Source organism: Sinohyriopsis cumingii, chromosome 18 (genome assembly GCF_028554795.1).
Source record: "Sinohyriopsis cumingii isolate HCF-2022 chromosome 18, ASM2855479v2, whole genome shotgun sequence".
Taxonomy (NCBI): Eukaryota; Metazoa; Mollusca; class Bivalvia; order Unionida; family Unionidae; genus Sinohyriopsis; species Sinohyriopsis cumingii.
Window position 1 is genome coordinate 25,475,681 of NC_142978.1, and position 16,482 is coordinate 25,492,162.

General features: G+C 33.9%; 1 protein-coding gene across 1 annotated transcript; it reads left to right on the plus strand.

Annotated features, from left to right (window-relative positions):
* Positions 1–8,281: 8,281 nt before the first annotated feature.
* On the plus strand, positions 8,282–16,272 carry LOC149776249 (uncharacterized). The gene is made up of 3 exons (XM_089942663.1): positions 8,282–8,440; positions 8,911–9,042; positions 15,061–16,272. Exons 1-3 carry the CDS (start codon positions 8,380–8,382, stop codon positions 15,234–15,236), a joined length of 369 nt encoding a protein of 122 aa, XP_089798789.1. The 5' UTR covers positions 8,282–8,379; the 3' UTR covers positions 15,237–16,272.
* Positions 16,273–16,482: the final 210 nt, after the last annotated feature.

The following is a 16,482-nucleotide window of genomic DNA, read 5'->3' on the forward strand; positions in this document are numbered from 1 at the left end:
TACCCGTGTAAGGACATGAATATGAACATTTTATTGGTAATTATGTATACCCGTGTAAGGACATGAATATGAACATTTTATTGATAATTATGTATACCCGTGTAAGGACATGAATATGAACATTTTATTGGTAATTATGTATACCCGCGTAAGGCATGAATATGAACATTTTATTGGTAATTATGTATACCCGTGTAAGGCATGACTATGACAATTTTATGAGTATGTATTTATACCCGTGTAAGGACATGAATATGCACATTTTATTGGTAATTATGTATACCCGCGTAAGGCATGAATATGAACATTTTATTGGTAATTATGTATACCCGCGTAAGGCATGAATATGCACATTTTATTGGTAATTATGTATACCCGCGTAAGGCATGAATATGAACATTTCATTGGTAATTATGTATACCCGCGTAAGGCATGAATATGAACATTTTATTGGTAATTATGTATACCCGCGTAAGGCATGAATATGAACATTTTATTGGTAATTATGTATACCCGCGTAAGGACATGAATATGCACATTTTATTGGTAATTATGTATACCCGCGTAAGGCATGAATATGAACATTTTATTGGTAATTATATATACCCGTGTAAGGACATGAATATGAACATTTTATTGGTAATTATGTATACCCGTGTAAGGCATGAATATGAACATTTTATTGGTAATTAGGTATACCCGCGTAAGGCATGAATATGAACATTTTATTGGTAATTATGTATACCCGCGTAAGGCATGAATATGAACATTTTATTGGTAATTAGGTATACCCGCGTAAGGCATGAATATGAACATTTTATTGGTAATTATGTATACCCGCGTAAGGCATGAATATGAACATTTTATTGGTAATTATGTATACCCGCGTAAGGCATGAATATGAACATTTTATTGGTAATTAGGTATACCCGCGTAAGGCATGAATATGAACATTTTATTGGTAATTATGTATACCCGCGTAAGGCATGAATATGAACATTTTATTGGTAATTATGTATACCCGCGTAAGGACATGAATATGCACATTTTATTGGTAATTATGTATACCCGCGTAAGGCATGAATATGAACATTTTATTGGTAATTATATATACCCGTGTAAGGACATGAATATGAATATTTTATTGGTAATTATGTATACCCGTGTAAGGACATGAATATGAACATTTTATTGGTAATTATGTATACCCGCGTAAGGCATGAATATGAACATTTTATTGGTAATTATGTATACCCGTGTAAGGCATGACTATGACAATTTTATGAGTATGTATTTATACCCGTGTAAGGACATGAATATGATCATTCTTATGGTCACATATTCATGTATACGTGTTTAAATAGTATTAACATGAGTATTTTATGGCCTTATATACATGTTTATATGCATGTATATGCATAGATGATTATAAGCATATACATGTATGTTTATGGGTATTTATTTTGTAAATGTTTAAGGGAACGTATTCGGCTATGTTTGTGAAACAGCACCGTAGTAAGTCATGTTTCAAAAAGATGGGTTGTGAGATTACTCCATAACGTTTTGTATCAAATTTTTTTTTTCACAGTGCAGCGCATCACTCTATGAACTATTGAATACCACAAAGTGATGAGAAAGAAAATATATTTTTTCTGTGATAAATCCTTTATTTTGAGACAGATTATATAATTCCAGTTCTCATGTTACAACTAAAGTGCACTATTATCTTCTTTTGCTACTTTTTATTTCTAATTAATTGTCATGTCTCCATTTGAAATTGTAAGCATCTTAACATTTATTGCCTCATCTTCCCATTTTCTAAATGGACTAACTTAATAGAAAATGGCAAAAAAATTCATGGAGAAATTGTGTTCTTTGATAAATATAGTAAGATTTGATATATTGTTGGTGGAACAGCCAAGATTTGTATCATAAAATATTTCGATTTAGTACGATAAAGCAAATTTTTACAAACAAACACGTCTATTTTGAGGTAAGTATATATCAGTTTATGCGGTGCGAAAAGTTAGAGATCAAATCAGAGGTTGGATACTCATAAAACAGATAATCTATTTACCGAAATCCAAAATTAATTAAACAAAACTCAATTTATATATGGTATCATAGCAGAAACCGGTACTGGTACGGTATGTCCTTATACCGCTATATATATATATATATATATATATATATATATATATATATATATATATATATATATATATATATCCCCGGCATATTTTCGAAAAGGTGAATAAATTTCACATATCTCAATATCTGTTTGTGGATATTACCATGTTAAAACTCTGCTTTACAGATTATTTCATTCAGACGTTATATATATATATATATATATATATATATATATATATATATATATATATATATATATATATATATATATATATATATATATATGTATGTATCTTCCTCTTCTATTGTCTGTACCATCACTATTTATAATTTGTAAATGTACTAAATCTTTTATGTATTTTGTTAGATCGGAATAGGCAAACACGTTCAGTGTAGTTTTGCTTTGTTACATGTGCTCTATTGTCTTTATTTAGTTACCTGTGTAACTGATTTAAGGTGTTGTAGACGGTACTATGTTAGCAAGAATGCACATTGCTTAGTATATGTGAGACAAAGAGAGCAATCCTAGTTCCGTGTACTTCTTTTCATCAAATATATTTGCATATCGCCATTGTATTTTGATATTGTAATCAAATAATATGAATAGTTAATGATGATGATAGATTTCAAGATCAAATATTATATGCATGTGCTTATTGCTTTTGACAGCACAACGAAAAGATAGGCATCGGTAACGACTAATTCGATGCTGCAGAACTAGTCCAGTTTTAAGGTAAAATACCCTGGGTAAAGGTTTAGAAAAAGGGGAGAGTGATCACGGGAGCAAATGGGTATGTAAATAAGAGGAGACTAAAAGTTATTAAAGGTGGTGATATTACAACGATTGGCCTTGCAAATGTGCTTCTAACGTATTGTGTTCATTAACCGACTTCTTCAAAAGTTTATTTGCTGAGCATATCTCCTTTTCTCCACTCTGAAGGAAAAGAAATCGCACAGAATTTCAAGATTTTCTTGCCTGGTAGACGTTTCAATTGCTCACTCACCTGCCTGAACTAATAATATACAAATATTGGCAATTCCGACGGTCCTTCTATCCAATTATTATTTTGATAACTTCATTATATTTCCAAGATTCAGTTTGCACATTTGTACGTTTTTCAACCATCCGTATGCATGTTCGTCCATCATTTTATTCGTTAAGAAAACAAAAAGAAATGCAGCGTAGGTGAGAAGAAGCAAAAGTATATTCGTGCACTGATATTTTCTTAACTAAATATCAACTGTGCAAGTGTATATGTATGTTTCTTGAGGGAGTTTTATTGCTCGGACGAAAGCACATGGTATTTAATTGACGTGTAACACGATCGCATTTCCTAACTGCAGCATACTGCCATGAAATAGATACTCATTCTAAACAACACAGCCTACCAAATTCGGACTATTTTGACTATTCATGCAATCCAGCATGTATTCTTCGGCTATATGTCGGCGAAGTAATATGTACCAAAATAATACGTTTCGATCGCCCGAAATTTCTTCGCAAAACGAAATGCAATATATCTGTTATGATAAGGTTTGTATCATAAGCTTCTTCTCATCTCTTGCTATGAGAAGGGCTTACTCATAAGATAATAAATGACTTTGCTCCATGGAGAGAGAGAGAGAGAGAGAGAGAGAGAGAGAGAGAGAGAGAGAGAGAGAGAGAAGAAGAAGAAGAAGAAGGAGTTCAGGCTCTCTACCAAGGGCGTCACCAATAACCGTGTAGATACGGCTACATCTTGGGGAATGAGGTACTAACCCTTCGTAAGCCCGCTTCTCTATTTACAAAGATTTTGCCTTCGCTCAGTCTAGTCCGAGCAAAACTCTCGGCCTTTCCCAGGGAAATCGTGTGAACCATATGCGTATCTCATCCATTATTGATTTAATAATTTGCCTGCTCAGCAGCTTCCCCCAAATCTAAATTGCTGACATTTAGATACAAGCGAAATGTATTTTATGGATTTCTGCACCTGCTCGTAAAGCGCGATCTTTATAAAATATCATAAAGTTGTATTGCACAAATATATAATATTCATCTCAATATATTTTAGTAGAAAATTACTTTCAATATAATTGAATGAAAAATTACTTTTAATACAATTTAGAGAAAATTTAAATCTTAATACTTTTACTTAAAACTTATGTCCCAATATATCTGGAACATCTCAGTATTTTAACGATTTGACTGACCGCAGAATGGACATGAAAGCTCTGAATAAGAATAAAGTTTGATGCGTTTAGAGGTTGTCTGAATGGAACCTAATGGCAGTTCTATGCATACATTTGAGGTATGATCTATAGGATTGACCGAGAAGTTGTGAATGCTCCACCCGTAAAGCTGCAGTTATTGGCAGTTCACAACAAAAATGCGAGGAGTTAATTATAAACTTACGCTAAAAAATCACTTTCTCTTATACATACACAGACACACTCACAAGCAAACATCTACGCATGGACAAATATTATGCTGCAAATACATATCAGCTTTCATATATCATTTATAGTTATACAGACAATATACAATGCCAGTTATAATGAAGATGAATTAGACTATTTGAATTGCCCGATTTTATGTGCAGATGAAGAAACATTACTTTTATTTTTTCTAGTATATTAAACTAACCTAATAGAAGCAAAGCTAAATACACTAAATTGCTATAAAAATGTTGATATTGAATAACTGTTTGGAAGAATATAACTAATAGAAAAGATATCCGTCCTGACAAACAAAAACAGAAAAGAGAGCAATAGCTTACTCCTATTGTGCATCTATATCCTCACTTTAGTACACAAACAGAGTATGCCACATCTACATTTGGAACAAATATGCACAATATAACGTGCATCGATATGACGTGCATCGTTTTTGCAAATAGTTGTACATGCGAATAGAACAGATATTCCTGTACTTCGTATTGATCTAGATTAGATAATATGTACCCAGCGGAAGAGAGATAATTCCAGATTGTTGATGTGTCGATTGATTTTAAAATGTATCAAACAGTTTCAAACAAGTGGTGTTATGGTCTTGTATATTTTAAATTAGTTTGATTGAAAATGTATAAATTCACAATTGCAAAACACGAAATTTTATGGTATTTATTTTACGTTTATAGCATTAGATTAAGTACATTTTATTTAATATATAGGATGACAAAAGTCTAGCTCATAATCTGATGCAACCCTTCTATTTTCATAGACATCAACCAAAATTCCTCATGTAATCCTCATACACTATTTTACCAGTAATAATACCTGTGAAGGGGCAAATTTCTGGCGATCTATGAAGAACACATTAGTTGAGACCAGATAACTATTAATTAGATTTATGGGGACAGGCGCTTATCAAATCGCCATACTGCCATGATCGGTAATGTCTTTTCGAGGGGAGAATTTGATTCTTAATTAAGCATTTGTTTTTATAGCAGCCAGACGGACTATTAGGGACACGGTAAACTCTGATTTCATGGTAAAACTGTCACAAATTGAGAATTTCCATTAACCCGTAGTCGCAACGTAGAAGGTCAAGCCGATCCCGACTATGGAGCCCTGGAAAAAGGCGGCAGATATATTTGATTCTGATTGGTTACGCTAAATAAGGGGCGTGTTTCCCACATTAAATTTCCTAGTTTTAATATCGCCACATCGAAAATTTTAATCAGTCTAAGCTTTTCTGCAAGAGAAAAACAAGTGTAAAGAAGACCCCGAGAGAAATTTGGGAGAAATTCTCACGTGGTACTATTGTCCAAGAGGACTGTTGTCGAAGGAAACAGACGAACAAATTTGGCGATATAAGCGAGGAACGTTGAAAGCAAAGGAAGTTGTGACAATTCCATGTAATTTATTGATGCCATATATAATGCTTTGCTGAGTTTATTTACTTATATTTGCATGAATTTAATTTCTGCATTCGTATATCAATTTGCTTTATGAATTATAACTGTGTTGAGTTTATGCATATGAAGTCGTACATTAATCTTTAGATAAGTTGGACAAATTGTTTGAATTTGTCGTCTTGTTTGCATAAGAATTAGATTCTAAGAATTTTATGCATTACATTAGTTAATCTGAGTGACGAGGATCAGTGTGAATTCACCGAATTTAGAAGATTTCACGCATGATTAAGGGTGAGTGTGTATTGACTGAAATGAGGTCGTAATCTATGTAATTTATCTCAATTATTCACTTGTGTAAATTGAGGCTGGCTCGGTACCGTTATGCCTCGTGTGGTGTTAATGTGTGATGTGAATGTGTGATGAATTAGACATTAAACTAACTAGGGTCGTTATAGGACACGTGGAGCCGACTGATATCCCTAGCATCTATTTAGCACCGATGGTACGATCTGATAACGAGATGGGGATAATGCAAGCTCCTGTTATCATAAACAACAGAAAATTTAGGTTGTCTCTATTTATATTTTTTTAAAGGGATAAAATAGCTCCTGCGGCGCATTATCTCTGAGACGTATCCTGCTACGTATTAATTCTGAGACGTATTCTGAGACTATCCTGAGACGTATAGTGAGACGTACTTATCCTGAGATCCATGTATCTTTGAATCTACGTGCTGAGCACAGAGTGAGGACCGAAGGAGGCAAGGCCGACGGAAGTCGAAGGAAGAGCTACAATGGAAGTGGAGTGAACGAAGAAACAGGTTATGCAATTGTACAAGGCATTGACTTCTATTGTTCACTCGATCCTATGATGAACTAAATCTATCAGTAAAACAGATCGGCTACTTTATTTAAATATATTTGTGTTCTTTGTAATTCGGTGAAGGTTTTATATCTAAAAGCAGAGTATATCCCTGATGTAATGAATTCTTACAGTTGTTTTATGTAATTGATTAAATTGTTTGTTTACATGTACGGGGGCTCGTGTAGGTTGTTCTATATATCTGCTCAGATCTCTATCTATTCCACCTATACGTTTCACCACTTATATTTATATTTACTCGAACCGGGCAATAATATCGAGGGCGGTCAACCTCTAGATAACGAGAAACGAATTAAGCGGACACCTTGAAAGAAGGTACAATCCGCCAACCCACACCTCTTGCAAGATGAGGGGATTTTGTGTAAGGTTTCTACAAAGTGGGTGGCGTGACCCGCTTACATTACCATAAACACAAAATGTTGATTATAATCCTGTAATATTTGTTCCTAATCTCATGTCTTGGAATTTGTTTTATTTTTGCTTGACGGACTTGTATATTCTAATTTTAGAAAATACCACATTTCATCTGGAATAAATTATATCATATTCAGATAGTTTACTAAACCGATTAAACGAAGGATTAAAATCATTGTAAATGATCTTCAAAACACCCTGAAACATTTAATATAAATCATTTTTAACAGTGCGCCAACACGTTTTAATTTACATTTTCTAGAAAGACTCCATTTCGTTCAATTTCGGACACTCGAAAATACATTCCAAACACTCATAAAAATACAGGTTTTCATTTTAAAATCGTCCAAATATCCTGCAGAAACGAAAGATCTTCAGAACACCCCGTAGATTAAATTTATTCAATTTATAGTCATTCTGATCGATCTTGAAACACACCTTTTATTTATTTTAGAGGTAGATCAATCCCTAGGAACACCACTAATAAAAGATATTTTTCCTCTCTTCACAATCGTACTTTTATTCATTTAATGCATTGGGCAAGAAATTCTTGTTTATATAACACATTTTCTAGTTCTCACTTATTTTTCAGATATCAATCTCCACGACGAATGCATTTGCTACACAGTTTAAACTAAACATGTTGTGTTCATATTTTCTTTCTTGTAACCGTTAATACATATGAAAATGTTATTTTATATATTATAAGCGTACCTGGAAGAAATATTATCGATGCGAACGGAAACCAATGAACACGGAGATAACGCTAACTTCAGTTTGCTAGCTGCAAAATCATTGGATGATTTTAGCAATGGGAGTGACAAGATTTTTAAAGCCTGACTTTATCAAAAGTCTCTTGACATAATCGAAAACCAATCAAAAAGTATATATCAATATATTCAGTTTGCAAGGTACAATATCATTTGATCGTCTTGCCAATGGGAGGGACAAATTTTGAAAGGCTTGATTTTATCCAATCCTTAAAGTCTCTTGACCAAATAGAATTTAAGTATAAATACGATAACCCGTAGGCTTGGCAAGATATATTAAATTAGGAGACGTAGAGATCTGCAGTTTACCGTGATAAATTCCATAAAGTCAGCTTTCGTTAAAGATGGGAATTTCCGATGTCAGGTATCTGGTTCTCTTTGGTATAATTATCTCGCTGCAATCAGGTAATGCAAGATTTTTAACTCATTGTATTTGCTATTCAGATTAAGGTATTCTAACTAGAAGGGGTTTATCATTAATATCACAAACTTTATTTCACTCAAAGGCCATTTACTTTTTTATCCAAGCAATAACTTGATTATGTTTGTATAACCAAATAAACAAATAAATACATCACTAATTAACTAGAAATGCATAATAAATTCAGAACTACACATTTATTTACGTATTATTCACTTATTTATTAATAATCAGCCTGGTCATTATTTAAATCCTAGCAATTATTCTGTATCTTTGCACTTGAGTTTTATTAAGTAATTTATTTCCAACAGTCATTACACACATGACTGTTTAGACATTTCTATTTGATTGTTTGCCGTTGTGCTGTTAGCAATGATCAAATGCTGATGTTGAAATTTTCACATTCATTGTGCAAAGTTTTGTGCATTTAGTGGTTATATGTATATTTTTGCAGCAAATGCCTTGACGTGTTACCAATGCGCTGATTCAAGCAGATGCATTGACCCTTTTGATAAACAAGGAGCCTCCACAACTACCTGCTATACATCGTGTTCCAAAACAAAAGGCGAATCCTCTGGTGTACAAGGTCTGTAGCAGATATATAATTCTAGATACACATTTTTCATATAGTAATATCAATCTGGATAGTATGTGCCTATGGTTCCCGGATTCGACAATTTGCGCAGAAGTATTAAGTGCATATGTTCCCAGAGTCATTTCGTCGCCCGAACATTGTCTCTAAAGTGGTTTTCCTGCGCGTAAAGGAACTCTACTCGATTCAATATTAATATGAATTATTTCGTTTGAATATTATATTAGGGAGCAAGTCTTGTGATTGTGTGTTGAATCGCGAACTAACAAGAGTAACAGATGATGGTAGCAGACAGGGCCGGCGCCAGACCCGGCCAGACTATCTGGCGCCCTAAGCAACGTTAGATTTTGTCGCCCCCCCCCCCGAAAATATCAATTTCAGAATTTATAAACAATAATTTTTTTTTTAAATGCGCCCCCTGAAATCAGCGCCCTAGGCGGCTGCCTAGTTTGCCTATATGGTAGCGCCGGCCCTGGTGGCAGAATATATAGATAGATGGGCACGTTGAATACGTGTCGTTCAGCGCCTCGAGATAGCCTATTACCTAATTTTATTTTTACCGATGGTCGATATATGACTTTGAATGTTCAAATCGATTGCTTCACTAAGTGGGCAGCTTGTGCGTGGGTGTGCTCATATCTGTGTCTGTTATGCATACCTTTAAAACAAATGGATAAGCAAAGACGTTCGCTTAGCGTGGTAATCTCAATTTATGCTCTGTCAGGTGTGCGGATAGACCGAAGAGTCTAAGATGTCGCTAAAGAAAATCATTTTCTAGGGAATCAGGGTAAAGTACCCTTTATATCTTCTTTAATTTCGTAAGAAATGATTAGAAATGACAATTAGATGTGATATACATCATACGCTCTCGTATAACTTAAGTCAGTTTCATTTAGTTTCAATGTTTAGGCTTGTGGAGCTATGAGTTGATACGGTACTAGGTGTGTCGAGAATCATGGCGAGATATCCTCGTATCTTCAATTTGTAATTACCGTGTCTAACAATAACAGCATTCAGTTTAAACATCGTTTCTGTGTTTGTATACTAAGGTGTCAACTCGGTATTTAGAGAAAGTCGTGTATGTTCGTAGATGATCAATTCGTTTTGACGAGGGATTAACATCGCAGTCAATGTGGGGATGAGGAGAGGCTTACATATATGTACTGTAAGACAATCAACATATATATATATTTCAGGACATTTTCATAAAGAAATTATAAATGAGAAAAAATATACCGTTTCTGATAGTGTCTTCATTTCATACTTACATGTATATACTACAGCATAAATGTTTCGAAACTGAAGCGGCAAGTAACTGTGCCAGAGAGAGAGAGAGAGAGAGAGAGAGAGAGAGAGAATACAGAGCCTGACTTAAAAGGTGATATTGAGGATATTTTTTTAAAGATGAGTAACTATATGAATAGCCACACATAACAAAACTCTAACATTCTTGTCCATATTGGTAAATCTCCGCGCACAAACATAAAATGTAACATAAACTGTTAAATTTTCCTCAGGAATCGTTGCATTTAATCTTAGCAAATAAAACAATACACATATAACTAAATGTGTTCTTGTTCTTAATGTTTGTTCTCGCCGAACCACCACTTTTCTTCGACTATTCAAACCGGTTGTAGCTGCCTAGTTAAATTAGCTTGTAATACTATAAATCATGGGACTTGTACGAGTAGTTTTGTTAGTGTCGGTGCCATTGATTGCTAAGTTTCACATCACAGCCAGTTTCTAACGATAGTCCACTGGATGTTTATCACATCAAATCATTCAAGTATGCTGGATGATATTCTGATCGCTTAAAGCAAGCGCGCGTGTGTTAGTGTGTGTGTGTGATTTGGATTTTTAACGTAGCTTTTAAGAATTTTCAGTCATATCGCTACGATGTCTGCAATGTGGCAGTTTAAAGTGATGTCTAGCACTGGGGCATCACGCCGCAGACATGTGGCATGATGTCCCACCTAGTCACATTATCCTAACACCAGGCCGACCAGTCCTAACAATAACCTCTTAATGCTGAGAGCCAAGAGAGGGAGCTGCTAGTACCATTTTTGGTAAGTCTTTGGTATGACTCGGCCGGGGATCGAACCCACGACCTTCCGCATCCGAGGCGGACGCTCTAACCACTAGGCCACCGTAGCGGTTGATCGCTTAAAGCAGCGCGGTGATAAAACGATCGACATTTTACTTAAAATTTGTTCAAGTTATCAATGGAAACATCTTGCTCATTACTGTTGTCAACCTGAATATTACTATAGCAGGCAAACATAAATATAAATTAGCTGGTTTCACCTTTACGAAAATTTAATATATTTTCTTTATTTGCGTTACCTTCATTAGTTTGGGAAAATAAGTGTGAGCTCAATGTTTAAAGGTTACTTTTTTCGTGTACCATTTTCTGTAAGAATATTTTTTCCATGCAAGTATTTTTCCTCTTTACTTTTGCAAACATGTTCGCTTTTGTCACTGTTGTGTTTGCATTCAGTATAAAATCCTGCCTTTTTTCAAAGTTTTGTTTCATCAAAATCAGTAGTGTAAAGTATCGAAGTTTAAATAGTATAATTTGATAACCATTCCTATATTGGCGATTTTGATGAACTTCATAGTAAAGGTTAATATGAGGCCCACCTGCGAATGTAAACTGATGAACCATATTGATAATTTGTATAATGACGAGTGTAGTGCTCATCAACAACCACCTTTCAACAGAGTTAATGAATCTAAGAACGTATTAAGCATTGCTCAACCATAGATGAAGATCAAGATAAACGAGTTAAGGCTCAATCTAACATAGAGGCTGAACAGTGTGATACTATCAGTTAAGCGCAGAAACAGTGATGTGTTGATAATAAGGTGTGCATAATTACGTATACACCTAACTACATATCTATTCAAAAATAAAGGAGTGATTCTCTGAAGCTTTTGAGTTTGACAAGACAAGAAATATGTGGAAGCCACAACATGAAATACGTTCATGTAAATCAAGAGATGCAACCATTTTAAACAATCGAGTCATTAGAGAGAACAATAACAAACATGGCGATACAGAAGTAATGAATTTAGAGAAGACGTCGTAAATGATACGTGAGAAATACTAAAGATTCAGCCAACAGAAAGTTTGAGTTTAGGATTTCATTTATTAAACTAAAAAATATTTATAAAGAGTTTATTAACAGGAAGGAAATTCTGATATATCGTTTTATTCACACCGGTAAAGAGAATCCAGAAATTAGACAGAAGCTGTTGGAAATTAAAAAATGATATAATTAAAATCAGAATTTGAAAGTGCGACAAAAACAGAGAAAGTTAAAAGAGATCATTTCAAAGCAAACTAAACACAAAACAAAGTTAAATTTTATATATGCGGCAAACGTTTGATACTTAACAGCACAATTAATTGTACATTTATCCGATTAAAATAATTATAGAAAATATTGATAACATGGAATAAAAAAGTAAGGAAAATGTACTATTGGGTTATAAGAACTGATTATAAGAACGGTTAAACAATTACTATTATTGTTTTAGCTATAAGATAATAGGAAGAACTTTTGGAATAGGTATAGTCAATTTTTGAAAAGTGAAACAGGATGCGGTGGAGGATCATGCGTTGGTTGTAATGGTAAGTATAGCATTCGTTGACAAATTAACGACATATGAAATATGCTGCCAATCATATGTTTGAATTGGCTAAACTTACAAGCATAATTTCCCAGTATTATTAACGGTACAATGAGCTGGCTCTAAACATTAGTTGGAAATATTGTTTCATAGAAGATCACTTTGTTAATTAGTTCATTAATTAATTTATTCTTTGAAATGTCACTAAAAGCTTTTTTCGGCAAAAACACAAATAAAAACAAAGGCTTACATACAAATAACAAAGAATATTTTTCAGTATCTCGCAGAGTTGAACAAACAATAAAATATGCTCAGTTTTATACTTGATTACATTCAATACATTGCACATAGGGCCTTATACTCTGATGTAACCTAGATAGTCTTTTGAATGTTAGTCCTTTGCTATCACAAATAAAACATGGAATCCTTTCTGTTTCATCATCAGTTTATGCCTTTGAATGTAGTTCTTAAACTGACAATTTACTGCAGTATTGAACTATTCCATCTGCACAATTATATGCATGCAGTTAGTTCATCAGTGGTGTAGAGTTTCCAACGCTATTATATAGAGGATTGAGTTCTTCAGGGCTGTAATTGATCAAATGTTTAGTTTTCCCTTGTGTGTGTGTGTGTGTGTGTGTGTGTGTGTGTGTGTGATTTGGATTTTTAACGTAGCTTTAACAATTTTTCAGTAATATCGTTACGATGTCTGCGGTGTGGCAGTTTATAGTGATGTCTAGCACTGAGGCATCATGCCGCAGACATGTAGCATGATGTCCCACCCAATCACATTATCCTGACACCAGGCCGACCAGTCCTAACACTAACGTCTTAATGCTGAGCGCCAAGCGAGGCAGCGGTTAGTACCATTTTTATAAGTCTTTGGTATGACTCGGCCGGGGTTCAAACCCATGACCTCCCACATCCGAGGCGGACGCCCTAACCAATAGGCTATCGGAGTGGTAATTTTTCCGTTGGACCTATCTCCAATCACCATTACGATAAATATTACATTTGCTGCAGAGTATGTAAGCTTGCTTTCCTATATTTCGCTGAAGTCAAAGATAGTATATCAAATATTGATACTGTACATTTTGACTAAAAACAATTAGTATTTGAAAGAAGTTAACCCGATATATTGATTTGACTAACAACGTTATGCTTTTATCTGTTAAATGCCAAAACGATATTCCATATCCTAATGTTGCCATCCATACCGTCCTGCTTAGTTGATCCTACCAGAATCTCATTTCACACACTCATCTACATAGTTTCATTATATCGTGAATTATACTAACCAATTTTAAAGTGTATGTATGAACATATTTAAAGGTTTGCATGTAAAATAGTTATTGTGTGTTGTTTAAATCAATCTTGTTGAATTGCTTTGTTATGCTAACTTGGATAACTTTCTTTGGCCAGTTTAGAATTTTAAACTAGATTGCAAGTGTAAGATGTATTTTTTGCTATGTTTGTAAACTCTTAAATCCATTATTTATTTTTAATTTCCCTTTATTTTTTATAAATGTTTTAGTTTGAAAATGTAAAATAATAGCAATCGTATCATATTGTAGCTTATGGTTAATACCATAAAACTTTACAACAATTTAAATTAAAGAGTAGCCTGTAGTGTCTCATGGTCCGCCTCATGGTCTCGGGCTTCAAGGAACTTAAGAAGATTTGATTTTTAGTGTTAGCCTCAGAGCAGGTAGCAAATGCCTTGTTATTTGTTTAATCTTATTTATATATTGTAACCACTGGTGTATCTGAGTAAAAAGCTCAAAGAACTTACTGTTAATACTAACATTTCATAAACTATCTTGTTGTGACCCGTGTTATGCCGCACACTGGCGCATTGTTTTCGTGGTTTTGGATGGTTTTATAAAACTACAAAGAAGACATGGTACTGACCTTGACATTAGTTATTATTAATGGATTTCTGTTTCGTAGCAGTGAATGGTACGGTGTTGATTTTCTGAAAGCAAAAAAGGGTTCATTTTGCAGCTGAGCCAGGTGCATACGGTCAAAAGAAAAAGAACTATGTAAGGTAGGGTCTAGGTTATTGAAATAGCAATATTACTGTTCTTGGAATCGTGTCAGACGTGTATGGTTTCTGTTTAATCTGCATGTCTGCATGTTTCCGTATATGTAGGTACGCACGCAGTACATTACTTAATACATTAATTATTTTGTTAGGTATGTAAGTAGGGACTTACCTATCATGTTTAACGTTCCCTTCCTCTGATGTATAATAGACATGCATCTCTCCTCAGTAATCATATTATGCATTAATAGTTAGTGCTTTCACATTTTGTTTTTATAAAAGTGTAGTTTTCTAAATCATACACGATTTAATATGAGCTAATTTGTGCATTTCAGTTATTTCAAGAGGTTGTGGGAGCGGATCGGATAATAAATGCGACGAAAATACAGTTTATGGGGTCAAAGTTCAAACGTGCCAGTGCAGCACTGATCTTTGCAACGGCGTACTTCCTCTGCTAGGATCGTTCATTGCTCTTGCGGTTCCTTTTGTCATTTTCCTCATCTTCCTCTGAAGAAATCAAATTAACGATACATGTTCTTAGCTAGTGAGACATTGTAGATTTGATAAGATTCAATGATTGACAATTTGCAAGGTAGAAACAAACGATGGGCTCAAACGAGCGGTGTATATTAACTTTATTATTAAAACTATTTAATTATATAATCTGCATGATCTTTTCTATTTTAAATATTTGCCCATGTAATAAATCTTTTCATATAATACCTAGCTTATAATCAATAATAACAGTTTAATTTTGTACATATATTGTGCATGAAAGCCTTTCAAAACTGAGATAAGGACGTGTTCCTAGTTCTGAGCGTTTGCATTTGATATGATTTCATCATTTTATTTGGTTGGTATTTTGATACCCTGAATGTGTCTGAACGTTTGTGATTACATCTTCTATCGACCCCACTGTGGAAATTCACCGGTTGAAACTGGTTAATTATGCTACATATGTGATATTTATTAGCATGATGGTTATAATTTTGTCTTCAACCAATTTTATGCGAGTGGGTTAGCTGTTAAATAGAAAAAAGTTTAATTACAGTAACATTTATGAATTTATTTTACAATTATACCTGCTACAAACAGTCATAGTGAGATTATACATTTTATGTTTAATACATTTCGTTTATGATCAATTGATCACAGTTTGGAATGGGAAATCAGGTTTAGGCAGGGTATATAAGAGAAAAAGTGAGGACATGTCATCAAGAACAAAGGAGTTAGCTACAGTTACTCCGATACGTAGCTACAAAATACATACTTACCGGTATTTATGCGTTACTCTGAATCTATTTAAAGAAATAAACCAGACACTTTTATCTTTCTCTGATTGTCCTTATATGCATAAGCTTTTATTTCTAGTTACTTTCCATCAATAATTGATTATATTGATTTGTTGCTGGGTACGAGTATAATCTTTCTTGCTAAAATCAGTAACATGTGTTCTCTTTTCTCCTATAGATTTGTTGATTGGCGAAGAATATTGTTTGCATTCAGATGAAATCAGAATTGAGAACAAAGTAAAATATTTACTGAGATCAGCCTTTTTTACGTTTGTGTTTGATGACTAAAGAAGCAAACGTGGTTCACCATATACCCGAAAGGTTACTTGCGCTAAAGTTCCAGTTATTGCATTTGAATGTAGCAATTTCTAGAAAATGCAACTTAAACTATTATGATTTTTGGCAGACTTCTCTTTATTAGTACCTAATTAATATAGTATTTTTGTATCTGATGCCTTGGATTTA